Here is a 27990-nt window from a genome sequence, read left to right on the forward strand (position 1 = left end):
CATATAGGTAGAGTAATTCCCAGAATGGCCAACCGTTTGAAAATTGATCACTAGTGGAGAAATTAATATTGCGGTGTGTACCGGGTGGGAAATATATGACAATTCTTTCATTTGTCAGAATAGAGCTGAGAGAAAAAAAAAAAATTCATATGATTTACACCACATTGACATTTAGCTCCAAGCTTAATTCAGCTGTGAGTACATGCAAACATGGTAAAAGGCGTATGCTTATATAGCGCCTTTCTTCCTACAAGGACAAAGTGCTTTACAGTCACGGACCCATTCACCCAAACACACACATTCACACACTGGTGGCCGCTCCGCTGCCAAACACAGGCGCCTGCCTACCACCAGAGACAAGGTGGGGTTCAGTGTCTTGCCGAAGAACACTTCGACTCATGGGTGTGCAAGACGGGAATCGAACCTGCAATCTTACAATCATGGGTCGACCGCCCTACCACTGCACCACGGCCGCCCATGTGCTAGCATTGGGTAGAAACAGTCCAGTGTGAACACCATATGCAAACAGGGCATTCAAAAACCCACGTTGAGCCCAGTCTTAAATGCGTGACATGTGCTTCATGTGAACGTAGCATAAGGATTGAATTAGAGATACATCTCTGCTGTTTTGGGGCCCCATTGTAGAGAGACAGGCAGGGGCACTGATTCAAGATTTACTGAAGCAGAGTGGAATGCAAAAGATGAAAAACCTTTTCTTCGCTGAATGCCTCTAAACTAAAAATGAACCATTCATACAAAAAGTTAGAAGTTTTGGCTTTTTTTGTGTTTACGCTCCCTTTGGATTTCTTTGTGACTGTCACACAATCTGTCTATGTGTCTACCTTACATGCTCTTGCTTGACTTCACCATCATTGAAGCATAAAGCCACAACACACCTATTTGTTTTGCAATCCATCACTTGGCATTGCTCCTCGGCCCATTTAAGATCAAAACTCACAACTGCTGTTTTGTGCAGTAAAGCAAACATGAGAAACGCATATGGATGTCAGGTCAAAGGAATACGCAGGTGGGTCTTCAGTGTGCGCTAGTATTCGGGTATGTCATCATATAAAGCATGTCTTTTGATGTTATATTGTAACCTGGTGTTTGTTTGTTTTTGTGCTAAAAAGATGTCCCAAGTTTAATTTCAGACATAAAAAATAAATAATTAAGGCACTGTGGAGTCAAAAAATATATTTGTGATCTGTGCTGACAAAAAAAAAAAATGAAATTAAATAAAATGTTAAAAGGAAACAAGAAATGACCTTGGCCAACAGGCAAGAGTCAGAGTTGTATAACAACCTTTAATTCTGTCTTTTTGGATCACAATCTTATTAAGGCTATAGTTTATTTGAGATTAATTTCTTTGACTTTGATGGTAACTGTGCTGTTTTTTGTCATGTTTGAGTTCTGTTTCCTGTTTTATTTTGAAAGGTTCCCTGCATGTCATGTTTTTGAGTTTTACTTCACTGGTTCCAATCTCTCCTGATCGTTGTCACCTGAGTCTTGTCAGGCCTATCTGTATTTAAGTCTTGTCTCTGCCTTCCTCTTGTGCTGGTCCATTAACGTCTCTTCCCTGACTCCCTTCTGCCATGTGTTTATGCTATGCTCTCAGTAAGTTTAGTTTTGTTTCCCTGCTCTGCAGTGCTTTTTGTTAGTTTAATAAACCCCTTGCCCTGGAACCGTGTGCCTCTGTTTCTATAATTTGGGCCCTTCATGCTCACCAGCCCTCCCTACCTGACAGGTCACCTATCTTAAATCTTCTGTATCACTGCGCTGGCTTCTTTGACATCACCTTTAGCTTCATCATCTGGACAAAAACAAGCGGTAAGAGGTGAACTTTCTCTCTGAACTGATGCTTTATTTAACCCATCGGGACAATCAGCAAATATATATCGCTTTATATCGCCGAATCTTGACTGTAGCGGTGGCGTGGCGCCTTGTCACATTAACATGACAAGGCGCCGCACAACGTAACAGTCTGCTTTTTGTGAAAAAGCGATACAAATTGGAAAAAAAACAAGAATTAAGAACTAAAAACTGGTTAATATTTATTTCTTTTGTAATGGACAATGGTATAAGCGGACTCCGCTTCGTTTCGAACGGTTGTTTTAAAAAGGTGTTTTTTTTTTAAAAAAAAGCTTAAAGGTGTTTGATTGGAGGGTTCCAATTGTGATTTCAGCTCAGTAAAAAAGGAAAAGGAAAAAAAAAACAATAAAATAAAACATTCAAAATCAATAGTTATGGCAAAGATTTTGCCACTCTTTTTAATCATCTGGCTCTTTTGCATGTGTGCATGTGAGTGGTTTTGACTGCTGGATAAAACTTTTTTTTTGTCTGTTTGTCCTGTCTCTGACTGTCCACAACTGCCTCCCTATATGGCAGTAGTTCAAACCAATCATATCCAATGTGTTATTTGTCTTGGTAACGTTCACACTGCAGGCTGAAACGACCCAATTCCGATTTTTTTCTGTTTGCCCCTATGCGACCTGTATCTGATCTTTTCATGACAGTCTGAACGACACAGATGTGATATTTTCAAATGCGATCCAGGCCACTTGGGTATGTGGTCCTGATTCCGATACTGAATGCCACCTCCGTCTGAATGGCCAGGCCACATGTATCCAACCAGTACGTCATTGATACACTACAAATGTCATCATTCTGCGTTGAAGTAGGCAGGAACGAGTACATGAACATTGACCATGGCGGACGATGCTGCTGACACCAGTCAGTGGAAGGGAAGCAAGGTCACCGATTTGATTATTAATTGGGATGACAGCTCTATTCAGGGCAAACTTGAGGGCTCTTATTGCAACCGGGCGGTTTTTGAAAACAATTCCAGGGAAATGGCCGAGCGTGGAGTTGAACCTTTCCAGTGATGACTTTTTTACCTTTCCGACCATGGTCAAAAGCGCGGGGGAGACTTTCTCCAGGGTCGAAGGCGGATCCTCCTTCGGGGTTCACTTCCCCGTTCGGACCCTCAGATTCTCCAGAGCGGTTTAATAAAGAGTCAATGGCAGTTCTTCTGGGGGAAGCCTTCTTTTTTGATCGTTCTCCTTCCTCCGTAACACACAACATGAATGCGCGCACCCAACACACTACCGCTGCCCCCTTTTACTCCCTCTTGCGCTGCACGCGCTCTCTCCTCTCTCTTACAGACACACGCACGGCCTCAGCACATTCACGTCCCCATTCCACTACAGTGGGTACAGACGATCCCGGCTCCAATGCCTTCTTAAAATGAGAAGATTGTCATTGTGCTGGCTCCTTTGTGAAAATAAATGTAATAGTGCAAAAAGAGGTCCGCTGTTGACAACACTGTTGTTGACATCCATTGTTAACGTTAGCTACTTCCGCAAACAATGAGTGACGTTCACCGCTGAGTACTCTTCTGCGAAAGTGGGTCACTTCTGGGTCATTTCACGTTCACACAGGAAATCACAAAAGTTCACATTTAATTGGAAATGTGAATGGACTTAGAAAAAAATCCATTTTAAAAAAAAAAATCGGAATTGGGCATTAAGCCCTGCAGTGTGAACGTAGCCTAAGATACTGTGAAGTGTGTGTAGATCCTCCAGTGTTGGTGGAGGGCAGCCAATGTTCTTTTGTGCCATATTTATGGTCCTCTGGAAGACTATCCTATGAGCCAATGTGTTACGATGGAGTGCATGCCAATGCGGTAGGTTAAGATGTTCTCTAAGTACCACCGGTAGGAGGACACCAGTAGTCTGAGTGATGGTCTTCCTCCTCTGTGTCCTGATGAAGTGACACAGAGGAGGTAATGTAATGTCAGTTTTCTTTTTTCTGCAGTCAAGGATCAGCTCTTTGGTCTTTGCGTTGATTTGAAGCTGATTATTATCTATACATACCCTTGACTGCAGCTCCACCTCATTGCTGTAAGCTGACTTATACCCTCCTGATACGAGTCGCAGCACCGTATTGTTGCCTGCAATCTTCACTGTGGTGAAGTGGGTTGCATGGGTAAAAATCGTAAAGCAGGGGGTTCAGAACACAGCCCTGTAGGGAGATGGAGCTGAGGCTGAGGGCTGTGGGTGTGTTGGCACACTCTGACCCTCTGACTCAGATCAGACTGAAACCTATTAGTCTGAGAACAAATGGGTTATGATGCCCAAAGTCCTTGAGCTTGTCCACCAGTCCAACAAAAAGAATGGTGTTAAGCACTGAGCTATAATCCACAAAATGCAAATTAATTTATCTACCCTGCTTGTCCAGGTAAAACAGTGCAGCATAGAGGATGTTGCACAGGGGGACCCAGACATGGCCCCCCTTTGTGGCTATATAATTAGACAGTAGAGCAAGGGGTCATAGCATTTTTTATTGTACAGATAGTAAAAAGTGAAAAATGGACTTAGGCGCTACAGATGTTTTTTTTTTTTTAACAGTTAAAAGACAAGGCACAAAAAATGAAATAAAATGTTACAGACGATGAAGTGGTGGGTGTTGCGATGGATAACATGATATCCAGCTGTTTCATGTATGTGCATGGAGTTTGTGGCTTCTTTGTATGATTTTAAAACAGGCCAATGGGCACCAAAGAGAGCTGTATGATGAATGTGGAAAAAAGTTTGCCATTTCAGCAGGTGAAGTGCTTAAGAAATCTTGGGCCCAAGGAAAGACGCTGTCACTGTGAATCATCCCAGTGACATATGGATGTGCCATAAGGAGAAGCTCAAGGATGTTGTGGTTGCAGTAGATGTGGGAGGATAGAAGGCAACACATCATGCAAAGGCATGGGCCAGAGTCCCTGGAAGTCGTGAGCTTTTACTCTCTAAAGACCTCCCACTTTAAGCACCAAAATGAAAGATTTGTAAAAAGAATTGTCTAAATGTATATGATGTATCTGTGTACAGAATTCATGGAAAGATTTTATGAATAAAAATTCTAAAACCACTAATGCCAACATACACTAAAATGATCAAAGAAAAATATTTTTTATGAGAGTATTTTCAAAGTCTATTCCTTATTCAAATAAGGGACTTTTAGTTTATGACTTATCCAAGTTTGTTCATAATTTTTTAAATATTTTGTTTAATTGCCATAAACGGAATTACCACACAATAGAACTTTAAATCATGTCTGTTATAATTGCATTTGGGTACACAATAGTAGGCTGTGAGAGGCTTAGTGTCTTGCCCATGAAACACATAGACGGTTAAGCTTGGGATTTAAACACCAGATTAACCAACTGGCAAATGGCTGCTCAACCCACTGAGCTACAGCCTCTTCCAGCAGCTGTGGTTTTAAGTATTCAATTCAGCTCTGATTGATTCCACTCCAGTGAAAATCCTGTTTTCTGGTGTTTTTAACATTTTCTAGTGGTATATAATTGATCACAAAGGACATATATAAAGAAAATGTAGCTTAAAATTGCATTTCTGAGTGCTGTATTTTTCATACTATACGGCACACCAGATTATAAGACGCACTGTCAATAAATGGTCTATTTTCAAACTTACGGTATGTCTCATTACTTGAGGCGCATTGAACGCATTGAACTATAAGGCGCTTATTTGCAGGGCGTAAAAAATAGATAAATAAATAAATAAAACATACCGATACCGCTCAAACAAATGCTAGTGTGACTGCGCTAACTCGAAACCTTGCTAGTACGACGCAAAAGAAAAAAAACTCGGACACCGCTACACATTGGCCGAGTCAGTGTATTCACAATTATGTCCAATCTTGTTTGTAGCAAAATTAATCCATGCATAAGGCGCTCTGGGTAATAGGGTGTACTGTCATTTAAAGAAAAAGGCCTTTGAGTGCACGTTATGGTGTGGAAAATATGTTATTTCTTTATTTAAATGGTTGTAAATCAGAAACAAAAATAGCAGTTTGAAAAAGAGCTTATTTCTGAGGTAGAAAAAAACCCCAGGGGGCCACAAGCTCCTTCCATTCTGATGCATCCACTTACAGACAAATGTATGTATTCATTTTTCTCATCTGAGCTGGAATCTGGATCTAAACTGTACGGCTGGTTAGCTTCAATATTGCTCGCCATTTTTGTTGCACTGCATGAGGGTGTGAGGGGCTGTCAGCAAGTGGGAGAGAATCTGAACAGAGAGTTCTGAACAACAGAAAGACGGGGGGCAATTCAGAAGTGAATTTCTTATGAACCCCTGCCGCTCTGCAGAAACTATGTCAAATAAAATGACAGGTTCTTTGACATGGACTGAAAGCAGTATAATCAAAATTAAAAGACCATTAGGAACACTTCAAAAATAGATCAAAAGATGATTGGAGTGTGTCTTTAAACCTTTTAAATAAAACCGTTTTTCATACATTTCAGTGCTCCTCAATTTAAAATAAATTGACCACACAGTAGTCAAAATAACAGTAATAAATGTCATAGAAGATAAAGTGTATATTTCCAGCATATTCGTTTTCTGAGGACTGTTGGAGTAACAGCACCATGGGAGGTGGTTTATTGCCATTACTAATAACCTGAAATGGAGAGTATGACAGGACTATTTCCTACTTGCACACACAAACACAGCACAGTGCATACAAGCTACAACTGGAACTTCTCCACTCTGACAGTGCTCTGCCCTCGATCAGCTTTAATGCAGTTAAATCAGTCATCCTGTTCACCCCCTCACAACCGCCCACCCCTTCATGACCGTTCCACACAGATTCACAAATACACACTCAGGCATTCTCGGTCGGTGGATAAACCTTTCCCTTTTTTCTCACATCTGTCATCGTTGCCCTCCACTTTTGCGGAAACCAGAAATAGATTTGACAAGTTAGAATGTCTGACTTTTCATAGCAGGAGAGGTGAGTGTGTCTAAATGATGGCTCTGTTCCATTAATCTGTGCCAGGGAGGCAGTGACTGCAGTCCCTTGCAACGGTGCATTCCAATGCAAAGCATCTTATTTTGAACTGTTCATTCCTTTCTGAGTATCAACAGCTAACGGTTTTTAAATTAATTTAATATTACTTCTGTACATAACTAAACTCGCATACTTTATTTTTGAACCTCCATCATTTATTAGACTATCAGATGAAAGTACCTTAGCTCTTTAGTGTCTTTAACAGTCAAATGAGAGCTGAGTAATTCACTGCAACCTTGGCATGTAAACAGTCATCCTGCTTTTTCATCAATAAAAGAAAACATTCACATTTTATACAGCTGTAGTGTAACTGCGTTGAGCTGGAGACCCCTTCTTTAAATGGAAATGTGAGTTCTCTTAGTGCTGCAGACACCGTTAACTAATTCAGGATGTGAACCTACTTAACAGAAAAAGGATTGACCCAGCTCCATTTATGTTTTGCATTCTTGAATCAATAATAGTCTTGTGTAAGTGTTAATAAGTTTGGAAATTATTTGCACTATTTTATTTTCTTTGATGTTTTTCCAAAAGAATAAAAGAAAATGTGTTGGTGCTGGCCTTTTTTTTGTTCCTTTTTTAACTTTTAGACCATTATTTTTCACAAACTAAATAACTTGCAATCTTAACTTAAAAATGAGTAGTTTGGGTATAAAAACAGCCAAACTTGTCTACATGTAGTATACTTCTTAACCATCATAGCAGAAAGATATCTTTTAGAGCCTCTATCGGTGCTCATTTTCTTTATTTTCTACTTCCAGAAAGCATCAAATGATAAAAAGAAGTTACTGTAATAGAGTAGTGAGCGCCAAACACTGTAGGGATATTTAAAGGGGACTCTGTCACATACATATAAAATGCAAATTCTGACTTTGATACTAGCTAATCGCTGGTTTTAGGAAATATTTTGTTGTATTCCCGTATGAGTACAAAATTACTGTTATCTGTTTATGTTGTGGATTTTGAAATGGCAACTTTTGGTCTTACAGTAAAGAAAAGTTTATAAAAAGATAACAATGAAGGTGGCAAAACATGCTGATAAAGATGCAAATGTAGATTTAATATATGTTTTTGAGCTTTAACAGAAACACAAACAATGCGTACATTTGTTCTAACTGTGAGAGAATTATTAAGGTATTTGTCCAAATCCACTCTCTAAGATTTTAACGCACACACAAAAAATAGTTTCTCACTGGGTCTCATACTTTATACCACATCTGGATTACCGAAATAAAGGTTTATGGTAAGAGAACAAAGCTCTTTGTTTTTGTGGGTGTTTCCTTTTAGTACTGTTGTTTGCTTTCACTTCTGTTTTCTGGTTCAGTTGTTTTGCACCTGTCAGTCACACTATGGTTCAGGCTGTCAATTATCCACAGCTGACTTCATTTACAGTAAATCCTCCTCAGTGTATTTAAGTGCCCAGTCAACTGCATTGTCACTCCTCTGTTTGATAGTGAAAAACAGTGATTTCATGGTTTTATCTAGGGTTACGTACTTGTAAACAACCCCTTGTTTTTACCAAATGTTATTGTGCATGAATTTAGAATTGGATTTTCTTTTCTGTTTTTGTTTTCATACTACTCTATGAATCTGAAAACACTTGACACTGCAGGGTTTTGAATTAGAATTGAGTCTAAAAAATGAGGTAGCAGTTTGACGCGCATGTGGCATTCTGTGCTTGCCTGGGTCCAGTCCAGTCCCTGTGGAGGAAGTGAGTTGCATCCAAAGTCCAGCACAAGCTCTGGCCCAAGTCCTCTGCGAGAGTGTCACCGGGTCTGTGAGCAGAATGACAGAACCCATGTGTGTGACGCACGTGAGCTACTCGCCATCTCTCAGGATTTCTGTACTGTAGTAATTTACCAAAATACATGCATGTCACCAAATCCAGAAAAAGCTTAAGCAGTGGAGTGTAACATTTTTATTATGCCGCCTATTGTTGGTTGTGATGGAGAACAGTTTGGCTCAACTTCATCAAAACTCAATTTCAAGGATAAGAGCTGTTTCTACTCTGTTCATGTGTTAAGTTCTTGAAGTAAAGGACACACTCCAGTGAGAACGGTCTTCTTGGTGTTTTCAGCATGTTCTTGTGGCATTATGCTGATGATGGAGGACAAAGAAAATTAAATGTATTTCAGAGTATTTCTGTGTTGAATTTGTTTTGAATCAGAAGTAAATGAAAAAAATGCAGTTTGAAAAAGATCTTATGTGTGATGTAGACAATACGCCTGGGGGGCCATAACCTGCTGACCAAAAGCTACATTATCGTCTGTTTTCCTCATCTGAGCTGGAATCTGACTCCAAACTGTACGGCTGGATAGTTCCAAAATTTGTTGCACCACTAATGTTAGATTGCTAGGATCTGGAAGCTAGATTTCAGTTTGTGCCCGGCCGGAATTCTATGACAGCAAGTCTTTCATGCATTTGAATAGAGCCATGAGAGAAAAAGACCTGCCCAAAACTCAGAGATGAAGTTTCACTAAAATCCTGCTGCTCTACACAAACTCTTAAATAATGACTTTGTTTTGGATTTTGGCTAAAAGCGGCATAATCATGATAGACCACTGGGAACACTTTAACCATCGATCAAAAGGTGATTGGAGTGGAACAATAAATTTACATTATTGAATATAATGTTTTCACATTTAACCCTCCTATTATCCTTGGGGTCAATTTGACCCCAATTCAATGTTTGTCATTAAGTAAATAATGGTTAATCTTTTTAATTTTTGTTCATGTTTTTTTTCTCTAAATGTGCTAAACACAAGGAGCCGGTTTAGCTCGTGCTGGTTTGCGGCGCCTTCCGTCCGTGAAACCAGGGTTCGACTCCGGGCTGCTCCCTGTTCCCTTCTCTACCTCTGTGCCGGTTCCAAGCCCGGTTTGAGAAGGTTGCGTCAGGAAGGGCATCCGGCGTAAAACATTGCCAAATTTACCATGCGACTTGTTCGCTGTGGCGACCCCTGATGGGAGAAGCCGAAAGTGGAAGAAGAAATGTGCTAAACACAAATTGCATACATTGGTGTTCCTCGGGGGTCAATTTGACCCCAGGGTGTTTTAGCTGTGTAAAATTTGTCTGTCTGTGTGTGTGACCTAACATCCCCACACCTGCAGGTGCAGACTTGATACTTTTGAGTTGATACATAACAGGGGGGTGGGGAAAACAACTATTCCCACGAGAACTTTGATATTTCTCGTGGTGTTGTGTGGACTCCTGCTAAAATGAGGAAGCCAATGTAGGCTTGTGAGTTGATCACATCCAAGTCTTTCCAACCACACATGCCTCCCCTCTAAAATTATCATCTCATGTAAAATATTTTCAATTGATGGTTACATATTTTATGTTGTATAAATATATTATAATGTTGAACTGTAACACTTGAAGGTCACTTTACTTTGCTGAATGTCACTTTGCTACTGCCGCAGACAACAGAACTTCCTCATTGTGGGATATATAAAGATTTATCTTATCTCATATCACAAATGAAGAGCTCAAATAATGACTTTATCTTTAACATGACTGACTGTGTGTCTAGTGGGACACACTCTTAGCAAGAAATATGTCTGCAACGAGCATGCACCAACTCTCTGCACGTCCTGTGTACAGCAGTGCAGACTAAAAGCTCGACTCTGGGCATAAAGAACTGTTCCATGTTCTGACTATCTGACTTATGTTCTCATTATGATTTTCTGTTTCACACAAAAACATTAGAAAAAGGAAAAAAAGAGGGAAAATACTCTAACTCTGCCACTGCCGGTACCAAGCCGGGAGACTTTATAGTGACTAACCACAAATATATCACAAAAAAGGTGACAAAAATAGTAAAAAATAATGCCAATATGCTTTATTCTGTGACAGTCATGAATGTGCACCCCAAATGAAAAAAGATTTAGATGGAAATTTTTCAAGATCACCCAACTTTAAAACTGAAAGTTTAACCTGATGGTGGCAATACAGCAAAGGTCATATAATCATCAAAACCAATAGAGTTCAAACTCTTGTGGTCATTAATGTTGTCAGTGCATTTGAGAAGATTTGTATGAAAACTTTTCAAGATACGGTCATTCTAATTTAAAAGTTTGACCTGATGGTGGCGCTAGAGAACAAGTCAACCCACTGATCTGTTTCATTATCAAGGGGTTATTTATGTAATCAACAAATAAACAATGTGCCTGACACAAAAACATGGTCAACAATTTTATACAAATCATTTTCTGAAGGCAAATATCCCTGGGGTCAAATTGTCCCCAAGGGTAAAATGTGAGAGTAATATTTGAGGATAATACGATGCTTAATGTTATGTTGCATTTGATCTGTGAAACTGTCGTTAAACTCAATGTTTCTTATGACCGGATGAACCTTTGCCTATTTTCAGGGTAGTTCTAACATGAACATGTCCTTCTCTCCCTTTCACCCTCTCCAGCCTTGCCCAGTTACACCTGCGGTAACCCTGGACAGCTTCTGAACGGCCAGCATCAGGGGTCCACCTATAACATCGGAGACAAAATCCGGTACAGCTGCAGCCCCGGCTATGTGCTCGAGGGTCACACCACACTATCCTGCCTCGCCACTTCAGCTGGCACTGCAGCCTGGGATTTCCCTCTCCCTTACTGCAGAGGTTTGTGATACAAATCAACCTTTTTTATTTTTTTTAAAACATTTCAAACAACAAAGTAGATATTTTGTTTGACTTTTAACATATTTGACTTGGGGGCAAAAAAGTGACACAAACATCAGCACTGTGTTTATAAGATATTTTTGATTCAGTAACAAGTGATAAAAACAGACGAATGTCCCAAATAGTTTGTCTTGTTCATTGTGAATAGCATGGGGACAGATGGACCAAGACAAAATATGCAGAACTCAAACATAAAATCTGACGTAACAATAAACAGACTGCGTTTTATAATAGTTTTTTTATTGGCCGTTCGATGCAACGCTCCGGCCCCATGCATGCTTATATGTATTTACAGATGTCTCCTCATGGTGTGACATAGCTTTTTGCAGTTTTACTGATGTCTTATTTGCCATAGTGGGGCCTGGTGTGTTCACTCCCTGTGAGGTGCTTGCGCCAGTTGTCAGTTAGCAAGTACCCCTGCGGCAGTTACACCTGCCAGTGTGTGCTGTTTCTCCCAACAAGACTCTGTTTTTTACCATTATTCCCTGTTAGCAAGAGTGACACCACTGCAAAAAATAAATAAACCCCCAAGAATTCTAAAAACGATTATATAATATTTTAAAAACCAAAATGGAAACTAATGTTGCAGACTTGTCAGTTTCCGTATCAATTTGCCGTTGTGTGTTTCCATGTGGCCAATGGTGGGTTTCGGCGTGCCTGCTGAGCAGACCGCTGAGACGCTGCGCCATCTGTGGCTAGGCCGGGAGTCAGGAAGCCCACATAGAAGCACACATGGCTGCAAACCACCGCCAACACCGTCTCCACCCACCCAACCTCATGCAGGCACACACCTGTACTCCATTTATGAGTGAGAAATTATTGCGCGCACATTTTCGTGATGCTGCCCTCAAAGTGTGTTTGAATTTTGCCAAGAATCTACAAACAGTTACTTCATTCTGCCCTTTAGTTCTTCTCTCCTTAATCAACTAACAATTAGTGTGAGAAATTAGTTTTCCATCTCCCCTCTCAGGTCCGCAAAGACTTCACCCTGCAAAAATCCCTCAAGCACTCAGGGATGTGATTATGCCACCTTTTCATCAGAAATTACACGCCAACAAGTTTTAGAAACTGGCAATTTCCCCTCTGATTAATTGAGGTCTCTTAATATCCCATAAAAGTCAACTTGTACACCTGAATGCTCCTTCATAATGCATAAGTATATTGTTAATGTCAGTCCAATTATAAAAGCTGCTCGTATGTGCAACACTGGAGCTTGCACTGCGCTGCAGGAGCAGAGAATATTTTGGCACGGTCACCATCGGGGGACCGTGCAAGGTGTGCCAGCACTCTTGAGCCAAGGATGATAGTTAGTGATGGAAGGGATAATGCTTTACATGTCCTGTGTCGAGCTCATCAATTTACCAGATTGTTTTCAGAATTCGTCTTTCTTACCGAGCAAACATTTGACCTCCACCCCAATTTGTATGCACCTAGTACTCTATCGCTGCCCACCCAAAAAAATGAGAATAACACAGTGGGAGAAACTGTTGTTAAAAATCCATTAACAAAATCAAAACACACATGTTGGAGATATTCAAAGGAAGTTTTAAACTATTAGGGACGACCCTTAGACCAACGGATTCTTGCAACCAAGTGAGAAATCTGGCCATTTTCACATTTTTTCCCCCACAATACTGGGAAAAGAAATCTTTTGTTCAAATGATCTTCAAATAATTTCACACACACGCCACCAGGTCTACAACCACAGCCAAAGTTTAATTGACTTCTGACCTCTGGAAGAGGCCACCACCTTTAATTTTCTAGGCCCTTTCATACATGAATTCATAGCTCAAGCTTAACGAAATGATATGACATACAATACAAAAAACGTGGGCGTGGTCAACAAAAACACCTGTTTGGCATATTTGACATTGAAAAAACAAACAAAACATAAATATAAATAAATAAATGAATAAATAAATAAATAAATAAAAAACTACTGAACATGTGTCCAAATTGCAAATAAAATCCAAGGTACTATATAGTCATTTAGGGGTTAGGGACTATTGAGGAAATTCAGACAGCTATTTTTCTTTTTTTTTCTTTAGCGTCATATTGATAAAGCAGAAGGGAGGAAGATGTGGTTGTTGTGGAGCAGGAAGTAGCAGAGATTGGAAAGGATGAGGTTAGGAAGTCTCTGAAAAGGATGAAGAGCGGAAAGGCCGTTGGTCCTGATGACCTACCTGTGGAGGTATGGAAGTGCTTAGGAGAGACAGCAGTGGAATTTCTAACAAGGTTGTTCAATAGGATTTTAGAGAGTGAGAAGAGCCAGGCTTAGGAAGAAGGTGGAGATTTGTGAGCAGCAGTATGGTTTCATGCCCCGTAAGAGCACCACTGATGCCATTTTTGCTTTGAGAATGTTGATGGAAAAGTACAGAGAAGGTCAGAAGGAGCTGCATTGTGTGTTCGTAGATTTAGAGAAGGCGTATGACAGGGTGCCGAGGGAGGAGCTGTGGTACTGTATGAGGTCGTCTGGAGTGGCAGAGAAGTATGTCAGAGTAGTTCAGGACATGTATGAGAGAAGTATGACGGTGGTGAGATGTGCTGTAGGTCAGACAGAGGAGTTCAAGGTGGAGGTGGGACTACACCAAGGATCAGCTTTGAGTCCTTTTTTGTTTGCTATGCTGATGGACAGGCTGACAGACGAGGTAAGACAGGAATCTCCCTGGACAATGATGTTTGCTGATGACATTGTAATTTGCAGTGAGAGTAGAGAGCAGGTGGAGGAACAGCTAGAGAGGTGGAGGTTTGCTCTGGAAAGAAGAGGTATGAAGGTCAGTCGTAGTAAGACAGAATACATGTGTCTGAACGAGAGGGATCAAGGTAGAAGCGTTAGGTTACAGGGAGCTGAGGTGAAGAAGGTGCAGGAGTTTAAGTACTTGGGGTCAACAGTTCAGTGTGATGGGGAGTGTGGAAAAGAGGTGAAGAGGCGAGTGCAGGCAGGTTGGAGCGGGTGGAGGAAAGTGTCAGGAGTGTTGTGTGACAGAAAAGTGCCAGCAAGACTCAAAGGAAAGGTGTACAAGACAGTGGTGAGACCAGCTCTGCTCTATGGGTTAGAGACGGTAGCAGTGAGACAGAGACAAGAGGCTGAGATGGAGGTAGCGGAGATGAAGATGTTGAGATTCTCCTTAGGAGTGACCAGGTTAGACAGGATAAGGAACGAGTACATCAGAGGGACGGCTCATGTTGCCTGTGTTAGCGACAAAGTCAGAGAAGCCAGACTGAGATGGTTTGGACATGTTCAGAGGAGGAATAGTGGATATATTGGTAGAAGGATGTTGGAGATGGAGCTGCCTGGCCGGAGGGCAAGAGGACGGCCAAAGAGGAGATATATGGATGTCTTAACAGAGGACATGAAGTTGGCTAATGTTAGGGTAGAAGATGTCCATGATAGAGTGAGGTGGAAAAGGATGATTCGCTGTGGCGACCCCTGATGGGAAAAGCCGAAAGAGAAAGAAGAAGTCATATTGATAAAGCTATGAGTTGATAGTACTTTTTTGAAAAAAATAAAATTATATGTTGAATTCAATCTAGCAGTTTTGGTCCAAATGAACATGAGCGTGACATTGGGTGCAGTAAGCGCTGTCTTGTGGGGTCTAGATGACCCAACTCCCAATGTTAAAGTGCCTAGGGTAGCAAAAGGGTTACGCCACATGTCCACTTGTCATTTATTTTTTTTAGTATTTTATATTTTCTGTGGTTTCATGGGAAAGCAGACACAGATCTAGCAAGAGTTTGTATTAGCTGTTTGCAACCTGGCACACAGAGTGACAAGAGTCACAAGTTAAAGTTGAGAGTCCTGAGACTTTCCCTCGGGTGTGAAAAAAGCAGTCTTATGTGGAATACCAATGCATTTCCTCGTTCTTTTTTTGTATGCACTCCATATCCTGTCATCCGCACAGCAAAAATCACCTGTCACCCCTCACCTCATCTTTCTCCTTCTTCATTGACCATTTTCCCTCCACAGGTTTCTTTCTCGGCCACTCTTGCATGTCACCTGTCTTCTTCTTCATCCCGTTCTCCTTGCTCCTCTGCCGTGGTTTCCCATTGAATTCACACCTCACAGGTTTCCGCTCTTCCGTATACACCCCTTTGCCCTCCCTTAGGGGGTTTGCTGTAGTGACAGGTAGGACAGATGATAGGCAGGGCCTAATGTTTCTGAAACTCTCTTCCCACTTCTAAAGCACTGCACACAGTCAAACCTTTATAAACCGTCCCACCCACGTCTTTAATATACATGTATAATTTGTAAAGTATTGTATTTCTGTTTACTTTAGATTGCTGCATCCCATTAGTGAATGCAGATTGCATAGTCCTCATTCAAAAGTGTCTTTCAAGTGTGACAGAAACATTTGAACAAATACGGGGTCTATCCAGGAATATAAATATTCTATAAATAAATTCTTTCATGGAGTTGAAGCTATCTTGAAAAGTGAAAAGATGCTGTATTTAACATAGATCGGAAATAATTATAATTTAATCACTTTTCTCCACATTGCATTAGTTTGCATCATCCTCCAAATCCTGCTTCCTATTGACAGTAAAAGCACCATCGGGGATTTTGAAGGCATTGCCTGCTGTCTCTCTGGCCTATGGCAAAATATACTAACAGAGGGGAAAATATGCTGTAACACACTGCACATTTATATTCTTCTGAATTAGGAAAATACAAATTTTCACTTACAGCTAAGAGATGTGTAAAGAAGGAAAGAGAAAAATACAAGAACGGTTTCTTTGCAAACTTCTGTTTTAACTAGGTTAAAAAGTTTTGTCCTGTAAATCGAATATTATTTTTCCATAAAAACTATCATCTTTGTGTCATTCAAAGTATGTTCCACTTGTCAGTTTTTTAAGCTAAAACCTTTTCTAAAAATGTTTCTTTTAATTGTTTTTTTTTTTAAACATTCATAGACATGTTGACCGCAATGTGACCCACACTCAAAAATTATCTGTAAACCCACATCATTGTTTGACATCTTGCAGCATACAAATTAAGTCTCACTCCTTCAATGCCTTAGTCACAACTGTCCTTACGGGTGAATACAGGTTGTAAACCTGTAAGGGGCACATACTGTAGGTGACTCATACACAATATTAAAGTCATAGACCACTTTGATAAGTGTGCTATTCCTGCTTGCAGTCTGACTTGGATATCAGAAAATGAGAGCGTTGTTTGTGTGGACGTCCTACAGGCACAGGCAAACTCTGTTTGTGCAGCAGAGTGGTGTAAGGACATCATACAACAGCAACACCCGAACGTCACAAATATGTACAACTTACATTTAACTTCCAAATGCTTCACAATGCCCTGCAAAAGACTGGCGACTTGTCCAGGATGTCCCCTTCCTTCGCTCACAAGTGGCCGAGATAGGCTCTGGGCAGCCCCGTGACCCCGAAGGGGACAAAACAAGTTTAGAAGATGAATGAATGCTTTACAATCCACACACCACATGTACAACAATAACATCCCTCAAAGTGGCCATAGGGGCCTCAAGGGAACTGCAAGACTTACACTTCCTTTAAGATGCAGTCACTCCTCACATTGATCTTCCACAGGCCCAGACACCCCAAAAACCCAAAAGCCTGTAGCACCCTTTTTAGACCTAAGCATGAGGTGCAGTGTATGCAGTCAAATTCCTATGAAGGTGAGACTGAATCTCATTAGAATAAGCAAATAAACAAAAAAATACTTTTAAAAGACTTATATCAACCTAAATCCACATTATTGAACTTCTAAGTATATTATAATTTTCATTCCTCACTATAAACAACCCCAAAGTGGCTTTTCAGAGTTATTTTTTAAAAACTTGAGCTCTGAACACCAGCGCCTCCCAATCCACAAATAAACAAGTGGGTTCTCACATTGTGACGTAGATGCATCAAAATTACCCTTCAGTATTTTGCAGAGATTTAATGAGCATAAACTTTACATAAGAACTGTTTTTATAACACTGAGACTTTATTTATTGTTTTTATTTTTATTTTTTCACATTTGGTGTGTTGGGAGGGAGAGGAGAAGAATGTGAGGGGGGTGGAAGAGAATAAAAGGAAGAGAGGTGGAGAATGTGGGGGATTCAATTCAATTCAATTTTATTTGTATAGCCCAAAATCACAACAACAGTCGTCTCGATGGGCTTCGAAGTAAAACATGAATTCAAAAGGATCACGAATAACTTATTCAAGTGCTGATTTGAATAAGTTATTATTTTAAGCTGTGTAACAATTATACCAGATCTGCTGGAAAGACAAATATTACATTAAAGGAGAAATTCTGACACGAAGATGAGCGGAAAATATCTGTCCATCAATACACTGTGGGTTAGGAGGAGGGATAAAGCAGATGGGGAGCAGTGTGGTAGTGTGCACGTGCACGTGGGGGTTGAGATACATGCATGCTGTCGAAGTGAACCCCAGGCGGGGAGCGCCCCGGGCGACGAGACCGAAGGAGCCCGGGAGAGGGGGAGGAGGGGACCGCCCGCCCACCCACCCAGCCAGGCCCATAGGCAAACCCGGCGTCTGGGCCCCCAGGCCACAGGACAGGCGTGCTTGGCCGTACCAGGCGGCAGCCATGGGGGCCACTGGGCCACCAAGACGCAGGCCAAGGACGAAGCCAGGGCCCCGACAACCCATGAGCCGCCTACCAGCCGGAGCCCCGTCTCCGCGAGCCAGCCCCGGCACCCGACCCAAGCAACCCAGAGATCACCGCGCAACCACAGCTCCATCCCCCCCACTACTCTACCCTCTACAACCCTCCTCACCTGCCATATTATCCGAAAACTGAGACTTTTTACAGAAGACACTGTACTTGAGGTCCTAAACAAGGTCCTGTAGTGCTTGCAGCAAAATATTGTAGACCTTTTACCAGCCTGTTATAAAGATTTCAGCTTTGTCATTAAAGATTTCCGTAATCTGTTGGGACTGCAGTAACAAACTCTGTGACTTTGCTGTGAAAGTGTGGAACCTTCGACTGTAATCTTACAGAGAACAACGTTTATGTCAAGACACAACACGGAATGTTTTTTTATGTCTGAACAAAAACTGATAAAAAAATTTAAATTCCTGCCTTGAGCAACAGCTCTTTTCATATGGCATAAAGTTTGATTGTTGATTTCATTTTTCGTCTACTGACCTTTTCTTACTTTTTGATTCGATCTCATATTTTCAATGTATCACCTGTTTGTGAGATCATCTTTCTACTCTAAACATTCCTCTTTTCACTGCACTTCCTACAGCGGATGATGGATGTGGAGGGACACTGCGGGGTCAAAGCGGAGTGATCACCACCCCCAATTACCCAGCTGAGTATAACAACAATGCTGACTGCACCTGGACTGTGCTGGCTGAGCCAGGAGACACCATTGCCCTGGTTTTCTCTGACTTTCAACTGGAGGAGGACTATGACCTCTTGGAGGTCAGCGGCACTGAGGGATCTTCACAGTGGTGAGTAGTCTGCCGGCAGCATTTTTTTCCCCCCGATGAGGGAGCTTAAGAGGACAAGAAGTTAAGGGCAGTCCAGCATGACACCGCTTGCACACAAGAACCCTGCAAAAGAAAGCTTAGTGGAGTTTGGCTAAAGGTGGGTGGGTGTTAGGTTTTGTAGAGCTGGATTATAGCTGTCTTGCTGTTCGTGTCTTTAAGTTGACAGATAACTGTAATTTCTATGATGGACACTTTCGAGCTTCCACATTACTCGAGCATATTCTGTGTTTCTAAGGTGTCATTTGAGCGCTCAGTCGTTCTTGCACACATTTGTGGGAAGTCAGCCTCACACAAACAGACGCACCTACCTCTAATGATGAAGAGGGAGGATCTCGCCATCTGTGGCAGCTCCACCTTTCCCTGACAACTTTCTCATCTAAGGAAGTAATTAGTGATCCTGATTGCAGCAGCGAGTCTTCTCTCACTGTTGCGCACACACAACTGCAAAAGTATTACAGTCCATATGGACTGAAATGGGTATAGACACTTCTTTAGTCACTCTTGCTACATAATTGTGCTGGAATTGTCCATATTTTTTTCACTTTTTCCTTTTACTTCAAAAACCAATATATAAAGTACTTTTACAGGTTGAACCTCACTTTTCTTCTAAGCCATCCTTACCTTTTGCTTTTCCTCTTTTCTTTTTTGAGATGCTATGTCTATTCTGCATGTGACCATGGTTTCTGTGGCACCGCACCTTCTCTGTGACTGAGGTATCAAAGAACAAGCATTGCAGTAGGTTAGTAAAAGGACGGATGAAGGCTCCTGGCAAGTGAGGCATAGTGGCAGTCATATTTGATCACACATTGCAGCAACAAGGACAGCTCAGAGGACAGCACGGTGCACAGGAATGCAACTGACTGTGTTAACATCGGTTTCTTTAGTCGTTTTCTCCTGTAAATGTCCTCATTGGATTACATAACCGTCAACATCTGAAAGAGCAGCATAGTTTACTTTAGGTATCTGCTTTTTTTTTTTTGGCAAGAAAAACAGACTTAAGACTATAAAGCTATGTTCATACTGCCCTTGCCAACACACGTTCAAACTGCCACTTCCAGTGAAAAGTCTATGTACATTGGTGCTTCTGTGTTGAAAACCTTCGTGTTCATGCATAACTACGCAGGTTTCTATGACTATTTTTCTGGCCTTACGTACAAAACGTGCAGCCATTGAACATGCACTGAAATTTAAACCAGGCTAAACTTTGACTAATCAGGGAGTCGGGTTTGATGGTACCATATGGATGCCGTCCCTTTTAATTCACAGAAGTGCCAACTGTTTCAAAATTGATCATGCAGGAGAAATTAATAATTGTGGTTTGTACCCGGCTGTAAATCTATGACACCAAGTCTTTCATATATTGGAATAGAGCTGTGAAAGAAAAATCCTGGAGCAAGTTTGATCAGATTTACACCACTTTGACATTTAGCACAAGGCTTATTTCAACTGTCAGAACATACTGCTAGTATTGGGTAGAAACAGTCTAGTGTGAAACCAATTCACAAAACCAAAATATAGAAATATAAATTGGTTGCAATATTGATGCATCCCTCCATCCTGCATGAATGTGCCATGGGCATCCAATTCTATCTGATCGCAGAGGCTTAGCAGAGTTGGACCTGATTAGCCCTTGGATGGGAGACTACCCTAGATTTTCATGTGCTACAAATTATTTCAAATTTGTGGCACTTTCCTGTGTTTATGTGTCCCAGTCCAAAGCCTGGGTAAATACAGAGAGCTAGGTCAAGACGGGTGTCTGCAGTAAAACTGAAGCCAGTTCACATACAATTTGAATTTTTCACTGCGGCAACCCTCGAGGAGAGTGGCGAAAAAGAAAAAGCGGGGTCATGGATGTAGCTGGAGCCAATCCCAGCTACCCAAAGGCAGGGCACACCCTGTACAGGTTGCCAGTTTATCACAGGGGGGGATTTTGTTATCTTTCTTCAAATGATCCTCGACTCTCATCTTCCTGCCTTTCTTGAGTTCAATAGCGTAGCTTACAAATGCTCACTTTTGACTACAGCTGACTTCCACCAGACTCTCATATCTTCGTGGGACTTTACAGTAGATTTCAACCTTTTTTTCCAAAGAGAAAAAAAAAAATGGTTCACCTCCAATCTTTATTCATCTTTTAGTTATTGCACTAAACAATCCATTCCAAAAGACTACTGCCACTTCCACCACCACCACAACTGCCCATCTACTCTCCATCTTCTTCAACATCTTCCGTATTTCATCCTCTTACTACACAGATGTAATATTTTCCACCCTGTGCTTCTTAAAAAATTAATTCTGTGTGCTTCTGTTTTCTAGTCAAGCATTTTTTTAACACAATAAGTCTTTCTCAGTAAAACTCTAAATGCTAGTCAACACTTTGTTCTAACTTTGAACAGCTTCTTTTTTGTTTCAGTCAAAACTCTGTACTACAAAACTTATTTTCTTCATCCTGAGAGCTATTCAAAACACTTCTGTCCTATGTTGTTTAGCTAGACTCTAGTGCTACTGCTATTCTTCAGTGACGGATCTCTTTCAGATTAGGTCTGAACAAGATGTAATCTACTTGTGCCTCTGTCTCAAGTCACTCTATGCCCTTCTAAAAGGATTCAGTGCAGCCAGTGCCACTTAGTGGCGAAAGTTTTCCTTTGAATTCACACTGATGCCCTACTCTGTTGATGTATAAAACTAATTGAAAGGAAAAATTAACTTAAAGAAAAGATATAGAAATGGAATAATTGAAAATGAAATCCGTTTTAAAAATATTTACAGTGTATTATAAAAATAGTTATGGTATGGATTAAGTAGGCAAATGATCAATAAAACTTTTAACCTTAAGACATTCAAACTTAGTGTCATTGTTTAAACCAGCAGAGATCAATGAGGCTGTCGAGGCGTGGAGAGAATGGGATTTCTTGTGTCAAAAAGGAGTTCTGGCAGCATAAGCAAATCATCGCAAAAATGGTAAAAGTCCATCATTTTGTAACCTAAGTAGATCATTCAGAGTGAGGTTTATCTGGACCATCTTATCCAGAGCTCAATGCAAAGTCTTTGCAGTTTCTAACTACCAATTAGAAGAGGCACCTCTGGCTTTTTAAAAGAGGTGAATAACATCTAAAGCTGAATAGCGCCAAGTCCACCATCAATGGTGTTTTCGTTTTTGAAACCTCACCTATCCAAACCTCTGACTTGTTAGTTTAGCAATTTCTCGCTGATTTTTGTTAGGTAAATGACATGTTCTTCTATCATGTAGATTTACAATTGGCCCCTTTGATCTTTGCGTGAGTGGAATTTAAAGCTACGGACACAGCAGGAATGTGCCGAGTAAAAACATGTAAACGTGGGTTGTTGAACGGGCATTTAGCCCATGTTGTTTACATTGGGCATGCAGGGAGGGGCTTCTTTATTTATGGTTTACGGGAAAATGTCGAACACCAGCAGAATCTTTGGCTATGTTCACACTGCATGGCTTAAGGCTAAATTCCGATATTTTGAAAAAATCTGATTTTGTTTTTTTTGCAAGGCCGTTCACATTTACAATTAAATGCGAATTTTTGTCATCTTCTGTGTGACCGTGAAATGACCCAGAATTGACCCGCATGCGCAGAAGAGTTCTCAACGATGAACGACGTCACTCGTTGTTTGCAGAAGTAGCTAACGTTAGCAATGGATGTCAACAACAGTGCTGTCAACAGTGGAGCTCTTTTAGCATTATTAAATTTATTTTAACGAAGGAGCCAGCACAATAACAATCTTCTTATTTTAAGAAGGCATTGGAGCAAGGATCGTCTGGACCCACTGTTGTGGAATGGAGATGTGTATGTGCTGTGGCCGCGCGGCGTGTGTGCGTGCGTGCGTGCGTAAGAGAGAGAAAACGTGCAGGGAGGTGGATTCATGTTGTGTGTTACGGAGGAAGGAGAACGGTATAAAAAGAAGGCTTCCCCTAGAATAAATGCTATTGACTCTTTATTAACCCGTTCTGGAGAATCTAAGAGTCCGAACAGGGAAGTGAACCCCGAAGGAGGTTTCACCTTCAGTCCCCCGCGCTTCTGACAACGGTCGCAAAGGGAAGAAAAAAAGTCATTGCGGGGACGGTTCAACACCACGCTCGGCCATTTCGCTGGTAATATTATCAAAAACCGCACAGTCGCGATAAGAGCCCTTGAGTTTGGCCCGAATAGAGCTGTCACCCCAAATATTAATCCAATCGGTGACTTCACTTCCCTTCCACTGACTGGTCTCAGCAGTATCGTCCACCATGGTTGATGTTTATGTTTTCGTTTCCGCCTACTTCAATGCAGAATTATGAACTTTGTAGCGTATCGATGACGTACGTGTCGGATTCATGTGGCCTGGCCGGTCAGACAGTGGTCGCATTTGAAAAGATTGGATACGTATCGGATTCAGGACCACATGCCCAAGTGGCCTGGGTCGCATTTGAAAGGATCAGATCTGTGTGGCTCATACTGTCATGAAAAGCTCAGATACAGGTCGGATAGGGGCAAAAAAATCGGAATTGGGTCGTTTCAGCCTGCGGTGTGAATGTAGCCTTAGTGTGAAAGGTCAAAGTGCTGCAAATCTTGCTCCAGGCTTTTTCTGTTGGAGCTCTATTCTAATATATAAAAACTTTGTGTCTTACAGTTCCGGCCGAGTAAAAGATAAAAATTATTAATTTCTACCTTGTGATCAATTTTCAAATGGTTGGCACTTCCGTGAATTCGAAGGGACACCATCCAAACGTCACTACCAAATCCAAGTCCCTTACTGGTCAAAGTTCAACCTAGTTTAACTTTTACACATTCAATGGCGATGTGTTTAGTACGTAGAGCCCAAAAACAGTCATAAAAACTTGTTTAGCGATGCATGAGCGCAAGTTATAAAAGCAAAAACCTGAAACGCAAATATACATGCATAGCATTTACATAGACTTTTCATTGGAAGTGATCATTTGAACGCATGCAGCCGAGAGTGGTGTGAATACAGGTTCACTGATTTTAAATGTAAGTGTTACAAGAACAGGCAGACGGCTGGATCCAAATGCAGCAGGTTTATAAGCTCAGCTATAAGTCCACAAATCTAAATCAGGGTCAGGCAGACAGGAGTCGATGGCAGGCACGAGATCATCAGAGGAGATACAGGGTAGTCAAAATCCAGGTGAGGGTCAGGGCAGGCAAAGAGTCAGAAACAGGGCTAGGAAACAGAAGATCAAGTCCAAATATAACACTCACTAAGGCAGGCAGAGTGGCACAAACAATACTTCGCACTGAGCTTCACTCAGTCCAGTGTTTAAGTATGCTGTGGTTGATTGAATGAATGGGAGTCAGGTGTCTGGCATCCAGGAAGCGTCCGCTGAGGTGGTTGGGAGTTGTAGTGTGGTTAGAACTCTGGGGACGGCCCCCTTCGGTGACCAGAGGGGGAGACAGAGTTCTGACTTCTGACATTGAGTTGAATGCTTGTTTGTATTACCTTGGTTAACTATTTAAAATACCATTTTAGGGAAAAAAGAAAAAGAAAACATGTTTTAGTCATTTGAAACACCATGGTACTTTCTTATAAAAATAAAAATTAACAGAACAAAAACACAAGTTGCATGACCATATCTGTCATAAAAACTTTAGAAAACTCTGTTTCTCATGAGATTTTCTTTTTTTATGCCTTCTTCTCTGACAACACAGAAACTCCCTTGATACATGGAACCTATTTTTTGTTTGGAGATCTGAGAGCCCAATGAGTTTTGATTCCTTCAGGTCGTTTTCTATTCTTTCTACACTCACTTTTAACACTTTGCCCTATGGGTTTGAGACACTGACATTTCGTGAGCATATGAATTATCCCTGCAGTGCTGATACTTGTCAGCTTCTCCCAACATGGGGAGTGAGCATGTCTCTGTGTGTATGAGAGAGACAGTAAGAGATAAAGACGTGTGGAGAGTATAGTACACCAGCTTGAGTCACCTGAGAGGATAAATGTTCAAAAACTGCTTTTTTCTTTTTGGGTCCAGAGGCTGTTTGCTTGGAACTTCAATAGATGAGAAATTTCCTTTTTGTGAAGGTAAACCAACAAGATTGTCATAAACATATCATTTAAAATGTATATTTAGTTTTTCTATACATTTTTTTCCCTTCTGTTAAAATCCCACTCCGATCAGCTTTTAATCTACGTACAAATTGTTATTAGTGGTCTTTTCATTATGATTATGTTGTTCTTAGTCAAACTTGTTTTAAATTGCCATTTTCTAGGATGTTCTGCAGAACGGCAGGTCATTAGAAATGTGCTTAATTTAAGCCTAATTCTCATTATATATATTTCCAAAATCAGGAAAATGCTACAAGAACATGTTAAAAACACAAAAAAGACTATTTTCATCAGAGTGGGTCTTTAAAGCCCTGACAATAGGTTTATTATAGATAAATGCATTTAGTCATGATTTGTTTGATTAGTCCAAAGCAAGTTTAAGTGCATTCTCACACATGCACTCCATTCTGCTGTATCTTTTATGTGTTTATTTTACACATTGTGCATTTGTCTCATCTACAGTATCTATCCTGTCAAGCTATTGACTAATATTATGACATTGTCACAGAGCCAAAGTATGTGTGCAAAAGAATAATTATACATTATCCCCTCAAACACTCCGTCCTGTTTGTCTGGCAGTGCAACCAGAAAAGGCTTTACAGTTATTTTCCAAAAAATCCAGCATAATGTCAAGTCAGATGTCATGGATTTTCCTCAGAACAACTGCTTTTCAGCACGTATGGACATATTTTGTAAATGTTTTGTGAAATGAAAACTGCTTTTTTTTTGTATGCTTTGTACTTCTATTATAGCGTTTGTTTGTTTTTTACTTTTTTCTCTTTTGCTTGTATTTTAGAGTAGATGAAGCTTTCAACTTTGAAGCTCTACCCTGAACTCACTGTCATCACTAGTCCTGTCACGTCACTCTTGCATATCTGTAATTCAACAATGTCTCTGTCCTTCTCAGTCAGAAAGTCACTTTCTTTTGCCATTTAGGTTTAATAAAACATATTAAGGCATAGTTTTTTCATTGCTTCGAATTGGTCTGCAATTTTTTTTTATCTGTCTGTCCATCTGTCTATCTAAATTAAAGGTCTTTTAGAAAAAAAACAATGATATCACCAATAGTTATGGTGCGTAAATTAGCATGACATCACCTGCAGCTGCTAATGTTGCTCTCTGCAACCATTTTCCGTATGCTAATTATTCTCTGTACTTCACCAGCACATTCCTATGGTACATGATAGCCCAGAGTACTCCCATATCTGTTTCAGAATCGTGTCACTTATTTTTTCATCTTGATTTGATGCAAATCCCATTTTGTTGCCTTGTTCTGAACATGGGCACTAACATTAAAATGGAATCTCATCATATACTGATTCTCATCCTGACTGCTAAAAAGAATAGATATTAGCAGTTTTATCAAGTACCTCAGATTTGTCTATCAGCAGGGCTTTAGTTGTTGAGACAATCCATTTGGAAGCTGTTGGAGTTTGGTAGACAGATGAGTCACCATGATCTCCTCAAGGCATTAAAGGATATTGCACTGCCTTGGTTGACACCTTTTCCCAATCACCTAGAGGCAGAAGATATTAGATTAAGACTGGGTCAACTTTGAAGTTGTGTCATTCAGTGAACCGACTGTTCTCACTCTCCTGGTGGATGTATGAAGATGCTGCAGAAAAGACTTATTTTTTCTTTTTTTTTCCTGCTCCCTTTTGGGGTCACCATAGAAAGTCATCTGTCTATATCTAACCTTCTACTCTGAATCCTCCTCGCTCACAACAACCACCCTTATGTTCCCCTGTATGATATCCACAAAGCTCCTCTTTGGTCTTTGTCGAGGTCTCCTTGCCGGTAGCTCCAAGTTCAATGTCTTCATCTCCGCTACCTCCAGCTCTGCCTCCTGTGAGAGTCACTGCCTCTAAACCAACAGCGTGGCTGCTCTCACCACAATCATCTACACCTTTCCTTTCTTTTTCGATGAGACTCTTCTGTCACACATTGCAAATTAAAACCTTCCGCCGCCTGTTTCTACCTGCTTATACACACCTCTTAACCAATTTCCCACAATCTCTGTTGTTCTGGACTGTTGACCCTAAGAACTTAAAGTCCTCCACATTCTTCACCTCTTCTCCATGTAACTTTACCGTTCCACTTGACTTCCTCTAATTTACACACAGATACTGTCTTGCTGCAGCTGACCTACATTGCTCTTCTTTTTAGAGCAAACCTCTCCACCTACTTCCTGCTCTCACTACAGACCACAATGTCATCTGTGATCTCATTGGTTTATCTTCACAAAAATTAAATGGCTTCTTTTTATAAAAGTTCTAAGCAAACACCCTCTGGACTTGAAAAGTTTTACAGAACATCATGGACAACAGAGATTCCTGTCTAACCTCATCTGTCAGTCTGTCCATCAACACAGTAGACAAGAAGAAGCTCAAAGCTGATTCTTGATGCAGTCCCACTCCATCTTGAACTCTTCTGTCACACCTAGAGCACATCTCACCATTGTCTTTCATGTCTTTCATTCATGTCCTGAATATCATTCCTCATCTAAACCACAACTCTTCTCTGTGAATCCTGTCAGACCTTTTCTAGATCTAAAAACAATCCAGCTCCTCCTGACCTTTACTGTACTTCTTCAGAACAATCCTCAAAGCAAATATTGCATTTCTGGTTCTCTTCTTTGACTTCCTTCTCTACAACATCCACTGCTACTCTGTGCTCTCTAACATTTTTTTCATTCATCAGTTCCTCTAAGTTCTTGCTGACCTTTCATTTTTCCATCACACTTGTGGAAACTGTCAACACATTTCCATCTTTGTACGTTATCACCCTTATCTGATGGTAGTAAGGTAGTAAAGTGCTACATTAGTATACGCCACAACGTCAATGTGTGTACCCCTCCCCCCACTCTTATGTCACCCTATACCAGGGGTCGGGAACCCAAAATGTTGAAAGAGCC

The 27990-nt window shown here is 40.9% G+C and overlaps 1 protein-coding gene across 3 annotated transcripts in view; it reads left to right on the forward strand.

Moving 5' to 3' along the window:
- Window positions 1-27990, forward strand: part of csmd2 (CUB and Sushi multiple domains 2) — a 280249-nt gene that overhangs the window by 62913 nt on the left and 189346 nt on the right. For all 3 annotated transcript variants that reach the window (XM_023959868.2, XM_078955368.1, XM_023959867.2), the window contains exons 4-5: window positions 11274-11468; window positions 18761-18968. In XM_023959868.2, the coding sequence (XP_023815636.1) occupies window positions 11274-11468; window positions 18761-18968 (403 nt within the window). The remainder of the gene's footprint in view (window positions 1-11273; window positions 11469-18760; window positions 18969-27990) is intronic.

This window comes from Oryzias latipes, chromosome 11 (genome assembly GCF_053564925.1).
Source record: "Oryzias latipes strain Hd-rR chromosome 11, Olatipes_Hd-rR_3.1".
In the NCBI taxonomy this organism is placed as follows: domain Eukaryota; kingdom Metazoa; phylum Chordata; class Actinopteri; order Beloniformes; family Adrianichthyidae; genus Oryzias; species Oryzias latipes.